The 19,086-nt window shown below is 42.2% G+C and overlaps 1 protein-coding gene across 9 annotated transcripts in view; it reads right to left on the bottom strand.

The window, feature by feature from the left end:
• The window catches only part of DZANK1 (double zinc ribbon and ankyrin repeat domains 1), an 83,888-nt gene that overhangs the window by 15,655 nt on the left and 49,147 nt on the right, over positions 1-19,086 (bottom strand). For 7 of the 9 annotated variants that reach the window (XM_055372936.2, XM_055372939.2, XM_055372940.2 and 4 more), the window contains 3 exons: positions 16,369-16,494; positions 15,390-15,554; positions 13,610-13,817 (listed from right to left, as the gene is read on the bottom strand). In XM_055372936.2, coding sequence (XP_055228911.2) covers positions 13,610-13,817; positions 15,390-15,554; positions 16,369-16,494 — 499 coding nt within the window. The remainder of the gene's footprint in view (positions 1-13,609; positions 13,818-15,389; positions 15,555-16,368; positions 16,495-19,086) is intronic. The other 2 variants (XM_031005050.3, XM_019016688.4) reach the window with 1 other exon arrangement.

The raw sequence follows: 19,086 nt of genomic DNA on the forward strand, positions 1-19,086 counted from the left end.
GCTTGAACACAGGAGGCGGAGGTTGCAATGAGCTGAGATTGCACCACTGCACTCCAGCCTGGGCAACAGAGCAAGACTACATCCCAAAAAAAAAAAAAAAAAAAAAAAAAGACACTTAAAAGAACATATTTTGATTGCCACACATGGGGTCTTTTCTTTTTCTATGATTCTATCCCACCTACCATAACTTACCTAATATTTTATTTTATTTATTTTGAGATGGGATCTTACTCTGTTGCCCAGGCTAGAGTACAGTGGTGTGATCATGGCTTACCACAGCCTTGACCTCCCTTGGCTCAGATGATCCTCCCACCTCAGCCGCCCACGTAGCTGGAAATTCAAGCATGCACCACAACGCCTGGCTAGTGTTTGTATTTTTTATAGAGATGGAGTTTCACCATGCTACCCAGGCTGGTCACAAACTCCTGGGCTCAAGTGATCTGCTTGCTTTAGCCTCCCAAAGTGCTAGGATTATAGGTGTGAGACACCGCACCCAGCCCTTACACAATATTTTAAATGTACCATTTGGGGCTTGCCAAACGTGTACACCCCAATCAATACATAAAACATTTCCATCACTCTAAAAAGTTCTCTTGGGTCCCTTTCCAGTCTGCATAGGGTTTAAGACACATTTGAATTAGTTGCCACCATTTAAAACTTGAGAGATTTCACGTGAGTCTGATGCCCGGTTTCTCATATGCAGGCGGAAGATGCAGGGGCACTGGGCTCACCTTCCCACACAGGCTGACCACCTGAGGCCAAGGAGCAGCTGGCTGCTTTGGACAGGGCACAGGCTCTCCAGCCAGCCACAGCCCTTGCTGTGCCCTGTGGCCACTTGACTCTGCAAACCCACATTGGATCCCACCTACCAAATGAAGACACTAAGCTGAAAGCAATCAGAGGGATTTTCCAAGGTCATGCAGCATGGTTCAGTGGAAAGAGCACATAATTTGGAGTTCAGACAAGCCTGCGTTTAAATCCTAAATCTACCATTTATTAGCTTAGTGATGTTGAGCCAGACACTTAAATCTCCCTAAGCCTTACTTTTCTTACCTAATAAAATGGAACTAATACCCCCTACCTCATGTGTTATTGTGACATTAAACAAGAGAACCTAAGTGTTCTTAGTTGGGTTCCCCTGAAAGCAGAACCTGAGATAAAGACTTAGGACAGGTGGTTTCTTTGGAAGGTGACCGTGAGACATGCAAATGATGGAGTATAAAGAGCAGGACAAGGAAGGGAAGGAAGAACGAATGTGTTAAAAACTGGTTAATACCCTGGGCAACTGGGGCCCGATCTTGCTGGGGATATGAGGGACCATGGAGAACATGTCTCACAGTTGTCCGCTGAAGGACAGAGAAGCTAGGGGATCTGCTCCCCGGCTCCCTTGCCCATGAGTGAGGGCAGCCCAAGTAGTGTCAACTCCCAGTGCTTCAGGGTTGCACCTGTGTACGGATAGGCAGCCTTCTCCTGCTCTGAAGTTGGAGGCAGCAAAGTCAAGAGAGATAAAATTATTTAAATAAAACTGCGAGAGAGAGAATGGGGCACATTTGATGAGGCATGCTAGCAATGATGGGTGAAACCATCCACCATAGCTGCACTGAAAACAAGCAGGCTGAGATCTGGCTCGGGGCATCTGGAGAGTCCACTATGAGTAATCGAGACAACACTAGAGATCATGCTGAGCCTAGTGCACTGTTTGACACAAAGTAGCCATTTATCCCACAAATATTTACTGGGCACCTACTATTGGTCATGTACTATTCTAGGGCTAGGATACAGAAGTGAACAGAGTTCTTGCCCTCAAGGATCTCACATTCTTAGTGGACACAGATAATATGAAAATAAATAAATACGTACGTAGGAGTATGTTAAAAATGAGGTTCTGACTGAGAAGCTACAATACAATAGATCTATACTTCTTTTTTTTTTTTTTTTTTTTTTTAGATGGAGTCTTGCTCTTGTCACCCAGGCTGGAGTACAGTGGCATGATCTCGGCTCACTGCAACCTCCGCCTCCCGGGTTCAAGCCATAGCCTCCTGAGTAGCTGGGATTACAGGCACCCACCACCACACCTGGCTAATTTTTGTACTTTTAGTAGAGATGGGGTTTTGCTGTGTTGGCCAGGCTGGTCTCAAACTCCTGACCTCAGGTGATCTGCCTGCCTCGGCCTCCCAAAGTGTTCTGATTACAGATATGAGCCACCGAGCCTGGCCTAGATGTATATTTCTAAAATGAAATCTCAACTCTCAAAAAAGCACTGAGTAAGGACCTTGTGAGGAAGTCCTTTGGAAAGGGTCATTGTAAGACTGTGAGTCCCCAGGCTGAATGAGGGGATTCAAAGGGACTAGTTTCTGCTACAGGAAACTGAAAACCTATTTCTATTATCCACTGCTACCAAACAAAACACCCCAAAACTTAGTGGTTTAAAACATCAACCACTTTACTGCCCATACTTCTGTGGGTCAAGAATATGGTCAGTGCTCTGCAGGGACGGTTCATCTCTGCTCCACATGGTGTCAGTTGAGCCATCTCAAATAAGGCTATGGGATCCAAGATTATTTCATCCACAAGGCTAAGGCCTCAGCGAAGATGGCACAAACTACTGGGAGCCGTCTGGGATGGCTCAGCCTTCACCTGCACTCATTCAAATGTCTGGAGTCTTTGGGTTGGGTGCTGGCTCAGGTGCTCTGTTCTTCTTCATGTGGCATCTCTTCTAATTCAGTAATCTATACTGAACTTCTTTACACAGTGCTGACTTCCTAGAGAGTTAATTGGAAGCTTTCAGCTCTCGTAAGGCCTAGGCCCAGAACTATCACGGTGTCTCTTCTATCGCTCTCTATGTCAAAGCAAGTCACAAGGTCAGTCCAGATTCCAAAGGAAGAGAAACAGCCTCTTCCTCCTAAGGACAGGAGGGATGTGAGGAGTGATTCTGGTCATCTCTGCAGACAATCTACCACAGGTCTGATACCACATTTATATCTGGAAGACTTCAGTCAGACTGTGGGCTGGGTTTTCACTCCCACTAAGGACATCCAGAGGGCAAAGAAGAGCTGGGAATGACCAACTTCTGGCATGGCAGCCTAGGGATTTGAGTGGACCTACTCCCCAGTAAAATTGTTACAGTAGGTAGCTAGAGAGACATGAGGAGGGCAGGAAAGGCTGTCCCCACCCCCAGAAATGTCAGGTGACCATCAGGTGATGGTCAGGCAGTTGTTAAACTTTCTCTAAAATAACAATTGGCTGCAGCTGGTGCCAGGGGACAGCGGTCTCCCAATAGATAGAAGACACCTGAAGCTGGTGATCAGCAGCTTCCCGATGAGATCTCAGGAGTTGGACGAGTGGGATCAGCCATCTGCACTAAGAAGAAAAATGGCAGAGTTTAACTGGTACATGACCTTTCTCCAGGAACACTCAATGGATAAGGGAATGCCTCAAGTGAGCATGCACACAACTTCCATAAACATACGGTGCATGTGGTCCCTCCCAAGTACTGGCAGGCCACTGAACATGGGGACAGCCCACCAAGAGGAATCAGGGTAGAAGTAATGCAAACTCTGGAAACATGCCAATGTATAAGCCCCACATCAAGGGCTGAACAGCACACTTGAATCTCTCAAGTCACCCACTTGGCCTTCTTCAAAGTGTACTTCCTTTCGTTCCTGCTCTAAAACTTTTCAATAAACTTTCACTCCTGCTCTAAAACTTGCCTCAGTCTCTCACTCTGCCTCATGCCTCTCGGCCAAATTCTTTCCTTCTTGGAAGCAAGAACTGAGGTTGCTGCAGACCTGTAAGAATTTGCCACTGCTAACAAAACTATTTAAAAAAACAGCAAAATCCATCACAAGTATTTTAGAGCCATCTAGAAATGGTTCTAAAGCCATACAGAAAATAAACATTTAATGAAAATATACCAAAACTCAGAATCATGAGAGTCTGTGGTGTTTGAACCATGGGCCACTCCCTTCCACTCCTTCTCAGCTCCACTCCATATAGGTGCAGATGAGTACACAGGGCTCCCTCTCCTCAGAGTTCCCAAAGGGGTGTAGTATCTTCCGAGGAAGGTCAGGGACTTCAGTATTTCTCATCCTGTCCCAATTGCCCTTTGCACAGGCTAAGTTCTGGCCAAGTGTGGTCAAGAGATGGGGGCTCCCTTTCTCTGCTCAGTTACCACTCATGTTCTACCTTTGATCTGGGACACTGAGAATACTGGGGTCCAGACCACCTATTCCTGGCTCATTCAGCACAAGTCCATGTTGGGAGAAGCAAGTCATGAAGAACAAAGGCTACAGCTGCACCTGCTCTGTTGCTTACCCAGCCCCTAAAGCAATGGTGCCACATTGAAAAAACATGCCATTGTCTCCATCCAGAGCATTGGCTCAGAGATTTTGCCCAGGGGAAGAGGCAGGTCAAAAAACAGAGTTCAGAATCTCTCCCCAAAGAAACAGACTTCATTTGCAACAAAGTGTGGGAAAGTTCAAGCCTAAGGCTGCTTTCAAAACAATGGAGGGTGTGTTAAAAAGCAGTTAAAAGAAGACTAGAAGATTCATTAGAGATATGAGCTAAATAGGCCAGCCAGTTTACCTCAGAGGATCAGAGAAATAAACAGCTAAGAAGAGCCCTCCTGAGGTAAGAAAAATATTCAAACACTGACCTAAAAAACAATCCCTGTAAAGCCAGGTTGTCCAACCCACAGCCCATGGGCCACGTGACCCAGGATGACTTTGAATGGAGCCCAACACAGATTCATAAACTAACTTTCTTTCTTTCTTTTTTTTTTTTGAGATGGATTCGCACTCTGTTGCCCAGGTAGGAGTGCAGTGGCATGATCTTGGCTCACTGCAACCTCTGCCTCCCGGGTTTGAAAGATTCTTTTGCCTCAGACTCCCGAGTAGCTAGGATTATAGATGCCTGCCACCATGCCCGGCTAATTTTTGTATTTTTAGTAGAGATGGGGTTTTGCCATGTTGGCGAGGCTGGTCTCAAACTCCTGACCTCAGGTGATCCGCCCACCTCGGCCTCCCAAATTGCTGGGATTACAGGCGTGAGCCACCGCGCCGGGCCACAGATTCTTAAACTTTCTTAGAACATTATGAGATTTTTTTTTTTTTTAGCTCATCAGCTACCATTAGCATTAGTGTATTTTATGTGTGGCCCAAGACAATTCTTCTAGTGTGGCCCAGGGAAACCAAAAGATTGAACGCCCCTGCTGTAAAGGATGCCAAATTTAATTAAACCAGTCCGTGAAGCAATTTATGCCCCAGGTCATGGTTGAAAACAATAGAGGAATCATCCAACAATAAGCAGAGCTTAATGGCTAGGTGTGGTCAGGAAAGAGACAAAGAGAGCCCTGCCAAACCACCATCATCCTATGGTGACAGGGTGCATGCCAAGGCTACACTCTCCATGGAGTCACATCAGAAGCTTCATACTGTGGGGGTGAAATAGAGTTCACTAAAATGAACAGACAAACAGACAAACAAATAACAATAACAAGCCTGGAAGATAGGTCAGTACCCAGAGTTGATACAATATATTATCTAACACATCCAGTTTCCAACAAAAAAATCATGAGACATGCAAAGAAACAGGAAACTCTGACCCAAACACAGGGGAAAAAACATGCAACAGAAACTGCCTGTGATAGCAACTAGATGTTGAAGATTTAAGACTTCAAAGCAGCCATTATAAATATGCTCAAGGAACTAAAGGAAATCATGCTTAAAAGGAGTAAAAGAAGAGCCAGGAGTAGTGGAATGTACATGTAGTCCCTGCAACTCGAGAGGCTGAGGCGAAAAGATCTCTTGAGCCCAAGATTTGGAGGCTGCAGTCAGCTATAATTGCACCACTGCACTCCAGCCTGGGTGACAGAGCAAGACCTTGACTCTTAGAAAAAAAAAAAAAAATAGAAGAAATTATGATGCATTTCAGAAGGCTGAGGTGGGAGGATTGCTTGAGGCCAGGAGTTTGAGACTAGCCTGGGCAACATAGTGAGACCCCATCTCTACAAAAATTTTTTTTTAATTAGCCAAGCATGATGGTGTGCACCTCTAGTCCCAGTTGCTTGGGAGGCTGAGGCAGGAGCATTGCTCAAGCCCAGGAGTTTGAGATTGCAGTGAGCTGTGATTTGTATCATTGCACTCCAGCCTGGGTAACAGAGCAAGACTCTGCCTATAAAAAATAAAAAGAAAAAAAGAAGGAAGAATTCTTCCTGAAATAAGAGAATATAAATAAACACATGAAAGGAAAACCAAATAAGAATATGTAGCAGAAAAGTACAATAACTAAAATAGATAATTCACAAGAGGCGCTCAACAGTAAATGTGAAGTAGGATAAAAAAGAATTGGCAAACTGAAAAATAGGTCAATAGATATTATACAATGTAAAAAAAAGAGAGAAAAAGGAATGAAGAAAAATGAACAGAGCCTGAGAGACCCATTGGAAGCTATCGAGCATGCCAACATCTACATGAGAATCCCAGAAGCAGAAGAGACAGAGAAATGGGACAGAAAAAGTATTTGAAGAGATGATTGCCAAACCCTTCCCAAATTTTATAAAAGACATGAATTTATACATCCAAGAAGCTCAACAAGCTGGAGGTGGAGCAAGATGGCAGAAAAAGCCTACATCATTCATCCCCCCTGCTGGAACACCAAATTTTAACAACTATCTGTACTCAGAAAAGCACCATTACATGAACCAAAAATCAGGTGAGCAATCACAATACCTGGTTTTAACTTCATATTGTGGAAAGAGGCATCGAGAAGGGCAGGAGAGACAGTCTTGAATCACTGATACCATCCTTCCCCATCCTCCAGCAGCAGCTATACAGCATGGAAAGACAATGTGTGCACTTTGGGGAGGGAGAGCACAGTGACTGGGGGACTGTACACTGAACTCGGTACTGCCCTGTCACAGCTGAAAATAAAGCCGTGCTGGGCTCAGCCAGTGCCCGCACATGGAGGGAGCATTTGGACCAACCCTAGCCAGAGGGAAATTGCTCATCCTAGTGGTCTGAACTTGAATTTCTCAGCAAGCCTCGCCACTGGTGGCTGAGGTGCTCTGGGATCATAGGTAAACTTGAAAGGCAGTCTAGGACACAAAGACTGAAATTCCTAGGCAACTCCTAGTGCTAGGCTAGGCTCAGAGGCAGTAAACTCGGGTGGCACGTGACCTAGGGAGATACCAGCTGGCATGGTTTAAAGAGGACTTGTAATATCCCTTCTCCAACTCCAGGCAGTGCAGCTCACGGCAACAAAAGCGACTCCTTTCTATTTAAGGAGAGGAGAGCAAGGAGTAAAGAGGACTTTGTCTTGTATCTTGGATACCAGCTCAGCCACAGTAGGACAGGGCACAAGGCAGAGCCGTAAGGCCCCCCTTCTAGGCCCTAGCTCCCAGCTGACATTTCTAGACAAATCCTGGGCCAGGAGAGAACTCACTGTCTTGAAGGGAAGGCCCCAGTCCTGGCAGGATTCCTCATCTGCTGACTAAAGGGCCCCTGGGCCCAAATAACCACCAGCAATACCCAGGGAGTATGCTGTGGGCCTTGTGCTCTGATATGCGCTAACTTCAGGGAAGACCCAGCACATTCCAAGTTGTAGTGGCTATGGTGCAAGACTCATTCTGTTTGAGAAAAGTAAAGGGGACTTCATCTTGCACCCTAGGCACCAGCTTGAACACAGTGGGGGAGAGCAACAAGCAGGCTCTTGGGGTCCCCGAGTCTAGGCCTAGGGCCTTGGACAGGATTTCTGGATCTGCCCTGGGCCAGAGGGGAGCCCACTGCCCTGAAGGGTGAGTCCCAGGCCTGGAAGCATTCACCACAAGCTAACAGAAGAGCCTTTGGGCTTCAAGCGAACATTGGCAGTGGCCTGGCAGAATCCCCTGTGGACATGTGGACCAGTAGTGGTGGTGGCCACAGGGAGAGGTTCCTCTGCCTGTGGAAAGGGGAGGGAAGAGCAGGAAAGACTTTCTATGATTTGATTGCTTAGCTGCAATATAACAGAACATCAAGTAAATAATTATGTTTTTTTACTCTAACCCTTGGCTCCCGACAGCATCTGTGGACATGCTTAAGGCGTGGTAGAACTCACCACCTGGAAGGGAAGGACCTTGGTCAAGGCCCAGTGCTATACTGGCTTCAGGTATGACCCAACTCAGTCCCAATAGTGGTGGCCACAGGAGTGCTTGCATCACCATATCCCTAGTTCCAGGTGGCTCAGCACAGAAAGAGAGACTTTGTATGTCTGGGAAAAAGAAGGGAAAATAACAAGAATCTCTTCCTGGTAGTCCAGATAATTCTTCTGGATCTTATCTAAGACCACAAAGCAGTACCTCTACAAGTCTGCAAAAATCACAGTGTTATGGGGCTTGGGGTCCAAGTCCCTTCGAATACCTGGAAACCCTTCCCAAGAACAATAGGCACAAACAAGTCCAGACTGTGAAGACCTCAATAAATACCTAACTTTTCAAGGCCCAGACACTGAAGAGCGTCTACAAGCATCACCAGCATCCAGGAGAACATGACCTCACCAAATGAAATAAATAAGACACCATGGACCAATCCTGGAGAAACAGAGATATATGACCTTTTAGACAGAAAGCTCAAAATAGCTGTTTTAAGGAAACTCAAAGAAATTCAAGATAACACAGAAAAGGAATTCAGAATTCTGTCAGATAAATTTAAGAGAGTTTGCAATAATTAAAAAGAATCAAGTAGAAATTCTAGAGTTGGAAAATAGAACTGACATGCTAAAATATGCATCAGAGTCTCTAGATAGCAGAACTGATTAAGCAAAAGAAAGAATTAAAGTGAGCTTGAAGACAGGCTATTCAAAAATACACAGTCAGAGGAGACAAAAGAAAACATAATAAAAAACAACAAAGCACACCTATAAGATCTAGAAAATAGCCTCAAAAGGGCAAATCTAAGAGTATTTGGCCTTAAAGAGGAGGTAGAGAAAGAAATAGGAGTAGAAAGTTTCTTCAAAGGGATAGTATCAGGCCGGATGCGGTGGCTCACACCTGTAATCCCAGCACTTTGGGAGGCCAAGGTGGGTGGATCATTTGAGATCAGGAGCTCGAGACCAGCCTGGCCAACAGGGTGAAACCCCATCTCTACTATAAATATAAAAATTAGCCAGGCACAGTGGCTCACGCCCGCTATCCCAGCTACTTGGGAGGCTGAGGCAGGAGAATCACTTCAACCCAGGAGGTGGAGGTTGCAGTGAGCTGAGATCACACCACTGGATTCCAACCTGGGGGACAGAGTGAGACTCCGTCTCAAACAAACAAACAAACAAAAAAACCAAATGGATAGTATCAGAGAACTTCCCAAACCTAGAGAAAACTATCAACATTCAAGTACAATAAAGTGATAGAACACCAAGCAGATTTAATCCAAAGAAGACTCCCCCAAGACATTTCATAATTAAACTCTAAAAGGTCAAGGATAAAGAAAGTATCCTAAAAGCAGCAAGAGAAGAGAAACAAATAACATCCAATGGACCTCCAATACCTTCAGCAGCAGGCTTTTCAGCAGAAATCCTATAGGCCAGGAGAGAGTGGCATGACATATTTAAAATGCTGAAAAAAATAAAAAAAGTTTTACCCTAGAATCGTATATGTCTGGCAAAAATATCTTTCAAACATGAAGGAGAAACAAAGATCTTCCCAAAGAAAAGCTAAGAAATTTCATCAATACCAGACTGTCCTACAAGAAATGCTAAAGAGAGTTATTCAATCTGAAAGAAAAGGATGTTAATGAGCAAGAAGAAATTATCCGAAGGTCCAAAATTCACAGGTAATAGTAAGCACATAGAGGAACACAGAATAGCGTAACACTGTCATTGTGGTGTGTGAACTTCTCTTGACTTAAATAGAAAGACTAAATTATGAACCAATCAAAAATAATAACTACAACTTTTTAAGACAGTACAATAAGACTAAAGAGAAAAAACAAAAAGTTAAAAAGCAGGGGGGATTAAATCTAGAGTTTTTATTAGTTTCCATTTTGCAAGTTTGTTTGTTTATGCAATCAGTGTTACTATTATGCATTGCATGGCTCTACCAAAATATCTCACGTACCCCATAAATATATACACCTACGATGTACCCACAAAAGCTTTTTAAATAAAAAATTTAAAAAAATTTTAAAAAGAAGCTCAACAAGTTTCAAGTAGGATAAACCCAAAGAGATCCACAGCGAGACACATTATCAAACTGTTGAAAGAATATAACAAGAAGAGAATCTTGAAAGAAGCAAGAGAGAGGTGATTCCTAAGGTTCAAGGGATCCCCAGTATATTAACAGCAGAACTCTCATCAGAAATAACGGAGGCCAGAAGACAGTAGATCAACGTATTCAAAGTGTTCAAAGAAAACAACTGTAAAGCAAGAATCTTATAGCTAGTAGAGTTTAACAAAAACAGAGAATTCATTGCTAGCAAATCCACCTTATAAGAATACTTACGAAGTTCTTTAGGCTGAAAGCACATGACCCTAGAGAGTAATATGAATACACATACACACACACACACACACACACACACACACACACCCCACCACCACCATCACCACCAGTAAAGGTAATTATGTAATTATAAAAGACATTATAAATGCATATTTCTTTTCCCTTCTTCTCAACAGATTCAAAAAGAGAGTACGTAAAACAATATGAATATGAATATAATTATAAAGTTTGGCCTATAACATATAGAAATAAGATATATTGACCAATAACAACACAAAGAAGGTGGGTGAGGCCAGGTGTGGTGGCTCACGCCTGTAATCCTAGCACTTCGGGAGGCCAAGGCGGGTGGATCACGAGGTCAGGAGATCGAGACTATTCTGGCTAACACAGTGAAACCCTGTCTCTACTAAAAACACAAAAAATTATCCGGGAGGCTGAGGCAGGAGAATCGCTTGAACCCAGGAGGCGGAGGTTGCAGTGAGTCGAGATCACGCCACTGCACTCCAGCCTGGACAGCAGAGCGAGACTCTGTCTCAAAAAAAAAAAAAGGGGGAGGTGAGTAAGAGCAAAGCTTCATTGGGCTTAGGAAATAAATCCAAAGGAATAAATTAAGAGAACTATAAATGGGGGAAAAGAAGGCTAATATAACAAAAGCCATAAATAATAGTTCTTTTTTTAAAAGACATCATGTTATAACTAATAATTATAACAGTGTTTTGAGAGTTTATAACATATATGTAAACATAAACATAATGTTATATTAGAAAATAATGCCACAAAAGTTGGGAAGAGGGAATTGAATTATAGGGGTAGAATTTCTATATTTCATTGGAATTAAGTTAGTATAAACCTGAAGTATAGTCTGTTAAGATGTATGAGGAAAACCCTATAGTAACCACTAAGGAAATAACTCAAAGTATGCAATGAAAAAGTCATTAAATAAATCAAAATGTTACACTGGAAAATATGCAATGCAAAAGAAAGCAGTAAAGGAGCAATAGAGGAACAAAAAAGGCATTTAGAAACATTTGGAAAACAAAAAGCAAAACGATAAGTCCAACTTTATCAATAATGACATTAAATGTAGATGGATGAAACAATCCAATTAAAAAAACAAACAAACAGGGATTGTCAGAATGGACAAAAAAACCCTGATTCATGGTGCTGGACACAGTGGCTTATGCCTGTAATCCTAGCACTCTGGAAGGCTAAGGTGGGAGGCTTCCTTGACCCCAAGAGTTTGAGACCGGCAACACTGGCAACACAGTGTCACCCCATCTCTACAAAAACGTTTAAAAATTATCCAGGTGTGGTGGCTTGTGCCTGTGCTCCCAGCTACTCAGTAGATTGAGGGAAGAGGATCACTTGAACCCAGGAGGTCAAGGCTGCAGTGTGCCATGATGGTGCCACCGCACTCCAGCCTGGGTGACAAAGTGAGATCCTATCTCAAAAAAAAGAAAGAAAATGAAGGTACACCAAACTTATGGGATGCAGTGAAAGCAAAGCTCAAACAGAAATTTATAGCAGCAAATGTTCACATTCTGAAGAAAGATCTCAAAATCATCACCCTAATCTTTGACCTTCAACCAGGAAAAGAAGAGCAAAGTCAACTTAAAGTAAGAAGAAAGAAGGAAATCATGATTAGAGTGGAATTTAGTGAAATACAGAATATAAAAATAATAGAAAATCAATAAAACCAAAAGTTGGTTCTTGGAAAAGATCAATGAAATTGATAAACCTTTAGTAAGATTGACCAAAAAAGGTGACATCTCAAGTTACTAGAATTAGAAATGAAATAGGAGATGTTATCACCAACTTTATTGAAATAAAAAAGATTATAAAAGAGTATCACAAACAACTGTATGCTAATAAATTAATCAGATGAAATAGATAAATATCTAGAAAAACAGAAACTACCAAAACTGATTCAACAAGAAATAGAAAATCTGAACAGACCTATAAAAAGTAAAGAGTAATCAGAATTGCCCACTAGACAAACATCAGATCCAGATAGCTTCACAGGTAATTTACCAAAATTTAAATAATAGTTAATACCAATTTTTCATAACCACTTCAAAAAAAAAGAAGTGTTTCTATAAGGCTACCATTATCCTGATACCAAAATCAGACAGACAGTAGAAGGAAAGAAGAAAACTGCAGACTAATATATCTTACAAATATAGACACAAAAGTCTTCAAGAAAATACTAGCAAACTGTCTTAGTCCATTTGTGCTGCTATAAACAAAATACTTGAGACTGGGTAATTTATAAAGAACAGGAATTTATTTCTCACAGTTCTGGAAGCTAGAAGTCCAAAATAAAGGTCCCTGCAGGTTAGGTGTCTGGGGAGGGCCTGGTCTCTCTGCTTCCAAAATGGTGCCTCGTTGCTGCATCCTCCAAAGGAGGGCAACGCTGTGTCCTCACATGGAGGGAGGGCCAAAGGACAAAAAGGGGCCTTAACTCATTCCCTCCAGCCCTTTCATAAGGCACTGATCTATTCATGAGGGCTCCATCCTCATGATCCATTTCCAAAAGGTCCCGCCACTTAATAACACCACAATAGAGATTAAATTTCAAAATGAAATTTGAAGCATCTAGCTGGGACCACAGGCATGCACCACCACAAATGACTGCTTTAAAAAAAAAAATGTAGAGACAGGGTCTCACTTTGTTGGCCAGACTAGACTCAAGAGATCCTCCAGCCTTGCCCTCCCAAAGTGCTGGGATTGCAGGCATGAGTCACCACAACTGGCCCAAATTATAGACTTAAAAATAGTCAAAATGGTGAATTTTATGTTATTTAAATTTTACAATTAAAAAAAGGGATAATGGCAGATAGCAATAGCACTGCGCACTAACAACATGCCTGTCACGACAAAAGAAACCCACATGCGCCATGTGACTGAGGAACTAGACAACAGGGCTATGAGCTAAAACATCAGAATACTGAAAGTTTAAGAAGGAGCTTACAGGAAGAGCTTCTTTTTCCAATACAAAGAAAATTACTTGAAAAAGAGGAAAAGAAAGAAACTTACTTCTTACACATACAAATAAATCTAAAAGGAAGAGAAAATGAAATGTTCTTTCAGAGAAAGAGTGAATTCCCTCCCGACCAGAAGAAAGGGCATCCTCCCCCTTACCTCTTCCTGGGCTGATGGCTGTGAGGAGGGGTTTATGGTCACTCATTTTCTCCTGCCTCTGCTTTTGAGAGGCTATTTCCTGTTCCTTTTTTGCTAGCAGCTTGCCAGATGGGTAGAAGAGGCCAACAGTCTGTGTTCCTATGTCCCTCTTAGTCCCAACATCAGATCTGGGCAAAGGAATATTCAGGGACTGCCAGGCACATCGGGGCTATGAGTGAGGCAGAAGACATTTTTAAAATTAGAATATAATTTAATCAATCTTGCATTTTACTTACAGAAAACAACTCTAATCAGAATAAAAAGTATCTCAAGAAAAGTGTACTTTGAACTAATAGGGTTTTCCAGCCTTTGCCTCATCTTCCTTGCTCCTGTCTTTCTCAGCAACTTCCAGCCTGATCCATGATTAGCCATTTATTATCTAAAAGTCAGCAAATCAAGGGGTGTTTGCCGGCCTGCTTGATTCCTGGAAGATATCTATCCTTTTCAGCTCTGTAATCCAATAGAGCATAGACTTCACTACTAATCCACACTCAGCCACTGGTCACCAACATTTTCTCTAACATACTTTCCTGCATCTAAACCTGGGGACCTGAGAGGACTACCATGAAAGGTTGTGCGTTGCACAACGTCACTGCATTCAAAGTAGTACCATTCATATGGTGAACATCATATATTTGCATATGTATTAGGGTAATTTTTCTAGTAGAGAAACCAGTATATTACAAGCAATTTCCAATAGATGGCAGTCAAGTGTCTTGAGAAAAGAACACCTTTGTTTCATTTGCACAAAGGAATAAGGGCTAGTGGCAATTTAGGATTTAAATCTTTCAAACTGGGTTAAGAAAGCCATGAACGGCTGGGTATGGTGGCTCATGCCTGTAATCTCAGCACTTTGGGAGGCCACGGTGGGTGGATCACGAGGTAAGGAGTTCGAGATCAGCCCGACCAACATGGTGAAACCCCATCTCTACTAAAAATACAAAAATTAGCTGGGCATGGTGGCACGCGCCTGTAATCCTAGCTACTCAGGAGACTGAGGCAGGAGAATTGCTTGAACCTGGGAGGCAGAGGTTGCAGTGAGCCAAAATTGCACCATTGCACTCCAGCCTGAGCAACAGAGCGAGACTCCGTCTCAAAAAAAAAAGAAGGTCACGAACTCCCTAAAACTGCATACAAAGTGCTGAGTGCATCCTCTAATAATGATCAATCTTTAACTTCTTATAATAAAGAGATGAGAAGAAACATGGAAAGTCTTTATCCAGCTTAGAGAAATGTATAAAATTATAAAAATCTAACACAAAGCCAGTTGTTAGAGCTTAAGTACTTCTGAAAATAACCCGGTGAGATTTGGCCTCAAACTATGCCCAGCTGTTATAAATTACAAAAGCAATCTTATATACCCTAAGCTTTCTAAAATATAAAAAAGGGGAAGGAAAAGTTCTCAGAATGCTACATAAGAAATTCAAGAGAAGTGCATTCTGTCTCATGTATTTTAAAGCCACTAAAGTGGCATTATGTCTACGGCCTTGCAAATGCAATGGCATAGACCTCAATTTACTACACACAAATATGCCCATTTAGATCTTTGATTTCTGAAGAAATCATTCGAGTGTTTAAAATCTAAATTGACTGCATTTATTTACACACCTAGTTGAAATTCCATGTGAAAGTTCTAAAAGTTTTGGGTCTCTTCCCCGGGTTGATTCACAGGGTGGAGCACACACATTCAGAGTTACAGCCTCTTCCTGGGTACCAGTTCTTACTACAGGGGAGGCCTCACCTCAGAAAAAGGGCGAGGTTCCTCAGCAGCTAGAGTCAGGCTTCTGTCCCAGCTAAGTTTCACCAGGGACTTCACACAAATACCACAGGAGCCACAGAATCGGGCAGACAGGTGATTGCTGGCCCCACATTTAGGGCAAACAGAACAGCCAGCAGGAATGCCGAGCTAGAGGATAGAAAATATCTTGATGAATATTAGAGTTATAATTTCCTCATGTAAATTATTCTCATACCATACAAATTAACATATGCCCAGACTCTCTGACCCAGCCATTCTACCTTCCAAAATTTATCCTACAGATGGACAAGTACAGAAAGAAGTGTACTCCAGGTCAACCCCTAAAACACTGTGGTTCTAAAAGAAATCACTGAAAACAACACACATGTCCAGCAATAGGGATGGTCTAAATATAACACAGTACATACATACAAACAATGGATTATGAAGCCACTGAAAAGAATGAGGAGGTTACTAACAAGACACCTTGCTAGCTGAAAATAATTGGGTCAGTGTTCATAGCACCAGTGTACTTATACATGCATTGAATAGCTGAAGGAACATCTCAAGAACTGGATCTGAGCAACTGCTTCTGAGAGGAGAACTGTGGGACTTAGAGAGAGAGGAGACTAACCTTTCACTCTAAAACTTTTTTTTTATTTGCATGCGATACTTAAATAAATACACAGTCTTGAGTGTTTTATTATAAAGGCAGGCAGACACAATTCATTTTAAAAAATGCCAGTAGTCAATAAATGAGTGAAAAGGTTTAACCTCAAAGAAATGCAAGTCAAAACAGTCATCAGAGATGGCTCTCAATGTAAGATAATTAATTATCTCTATCTCCAGATTCTTAGGTTATAGGTACCAGTAGCGAAATCACAAGAAGTGATTTCTGCAAGGCCATGGAAGAAGTGCCTGGCTGTCTCCACGCCAGTGGTGAGGTGCTCAGTATACAGAATCTCAGTTTTAAAATACCCACCATGGCTCCACACCAGCCGCAGAAGGACGCCTCCCAGAGATTCCAGCGACCACATCTGGAGCAGGAAATGGTCCCCGCTTTCTGAGTGGGCGGAGGAGGGGCTTTATCCCCACTGCACATCGACTGCTGAATGAAATGGCATTTAAAGGCAGGATCAGTACTATATTCTCTAATCCCCGTCCCAATTCAAAAAAGATAAAAAATTCCCAGACAAGATGAGCCCCGGAAATACAGTGTTTTTTTTTTGTTTTGTTTTGTTTTTTTCCCAAAGGAGTACAGCTATGATGAGTTTCACCAATTAATAAATTAGTACATAGAGCTCACATTCCTTCATGGAGATAACAGAAAGTCAAAGAAACTGGTGCCTTGCACATCTTAATATTTTTCAATATCTTTAATATCAGAGATAGCAAGCCCTACTGTTGATTTAACAGAACAATATTAATGAAGGAAGAAGAGAGCTAAGCTACCTGAGGGGTCATGATTGAGGCTTATCTTCTATCCTTTGGAGTTTTGGTTTCCATAGAAAAATGTGACTTCATTTCCCATTCTTGACACGAGAACAATTATTTTATATTGGGGACAGAGGCAGAACTGTTTTGTGAGAATTCCTGGGACTATGTTAGGTAAACCTAGATTTGAATCTGTTGCTTCCTCACTATTGCCTGGTAGGAGACTTGCTCACTTCCCAAATGGGAGTGACAGCACAGTGGCTGCTACCTGACCACCCACCATGTGCAGGCTCCATTCCCACACTGCCCTGCACCCTCACATCAGTCCCACTGTAGACCTGGGAGGTGGGTGCTGTCATTGTCCCCATCTTACAGAGGGAGAGCTTGGGGACACAGAGAGGGTGAGATGCACGATTAGAGCCATCTGACTCTAAAGCCTGGCTTCTCTCCCTGACTCCATACAGCCCCTTCAATACAATAGCTTCCTCCCAGGTCTGTAGGGAGTTTCAGACGATTACCCACAGTTAAGTGGAAGGAAGTTAAGTGGAAGGAAGGCTTAGCACAGGGCCAAGCTCCACCGGCCAGCTTCCTTCCCGTCCCACCTTGCTTTCCACTAGACCCTGATTTCTTCAGGAGAAAGGACTAAAATTTCACTTTTATTCCCCCCACTAGGACAGTCCTGGTACCTTGGCACATGGGAGTCATTCAAAAGGTTTTACTGAGTCAATGAATGACTGATTCAATTGGTAACTGAATGTGTATTACCACATATGCCAGGCACAATACTAAGAATGCGCACACCAGGGAAAACATTTGCTAAGGGCACTTTTCCCTAAAGACACACATTTTAGTTTACTCTATCTGCCCAGCTCTACCCCGTTTTGCTTCAGGGACCGCTCTGTTATCTAGAATAGAAACCTACCCAAGAGAGGCCACATCAGCCCCCAGCATTCACAGACACCCGAGAACAGAGGGCCGCTTTGTGTGCGCTTGCCTTCATTTCTGTGCAATTAGAGGGAAACTCCTTCAGGTAAATCAAAGAGAAATTCTCTGCAAACTTTTGCTTCAGAACTTACATTTCAATTATCCTATTCTTAAAACAGGATTTTGGCATAAAGGTTGCTGACCTTGGTTTCTAAATACAAAGCCTTCAGACTTTTCATTGAAATGTACTGACGGTTCAAGTGGCTTTTAAACATACCATTGCTTTAAAGAAAGAAAAGTTATCTTTCTGGTAGTCTTACTAATCAAAAAAACAAAAAAAAAGAAGAGAAAGAAAAGTTATCTTACCCCATCATATTAATGCTGCTAAACAAAGAAAAGACATAAAGCTATCAGAATGAACATGCATTGTTACTTCTATGGACTACAGAGATAAGTATTATCCTGTGGCATCTAAGCTCTGATATACCATTCAGATAGAAATACAATTTTTAGAACAAATTCAATTTTGGGATTGTTCTGAAAATAGTTTTGTTGATAGATGAGACCCAGAAACAGTTACATCACTGACAGTTAATAAAATCAATTTAAGTGGTTTTATTATTTACATAAGAAGTCCTGAATGCCTGAGGAAAGGATGTCTGAGAAAATCTTTTGCTGGCAATTTACTGAAATCTATCTGTAAGAATATATCAAGAATTCCAGAAGTTCCACTGTTTTCTATTTTTATGCTTTCCCAATCTCACTATTACTCTCTCTGGTGCCTTGGAAAAAATTATAGAGTATCATTTTATGATGAGAGAGTGATATCAAGTCTAAAACCACATTAATAGACAACTCTCAACAAAAGACAACCCTAAAATTACATCAGCTTTGATGTGGAAATAGATGTGTTTTCTGATGAAATTCAACACCTCATTAGTTTGTTTTTAGTCTCAGTTCTGAAAAAGAAACACATCGTATGTAACAGAAATCATCTTTTTTAAAAAAAAAAACTACAGATTTTTCCTTCTGGTAATGATAGCGTAAGACCATAATAAATGACTCCCACACAAAAAACAACTATAAAATCTGCTGATAATAGGCCAGGTGCGGTGGCTCACACCTGTAATCCCAGCACTTCAGGAGGCTGAGGCGAGTGTATCACTGGAGGTCAGGAGTTCGAGATCAGCCTGGCCAACACGGTGAAACACCATCTCTACTAAAAATACAAACATTAGCCGGGCGTGGTGGCACATGCCTGTAATCCCAGCTACTTGGGAAGCTGAGGCAGGAGAATCACTTGAACCCAGGAGGCAGAGGTTGCAGTGAGCCGAGATCATGC

This window comes from Gorilla gorilla, chromosome 21 (genome assembly GCF_029281585.2).
Source record: "Gorilla gorilla gorilla isolate KB3781 chromosome 21, NHGRI_mGorGor1-v2.1_pri, whole genome shotgun sequence".
Lineage (NCBI taxonomy): Eukaryota > Metazoa > Chordata > Mammalia > Primates > Hominidae > Gorilla > Gorilla gorilla.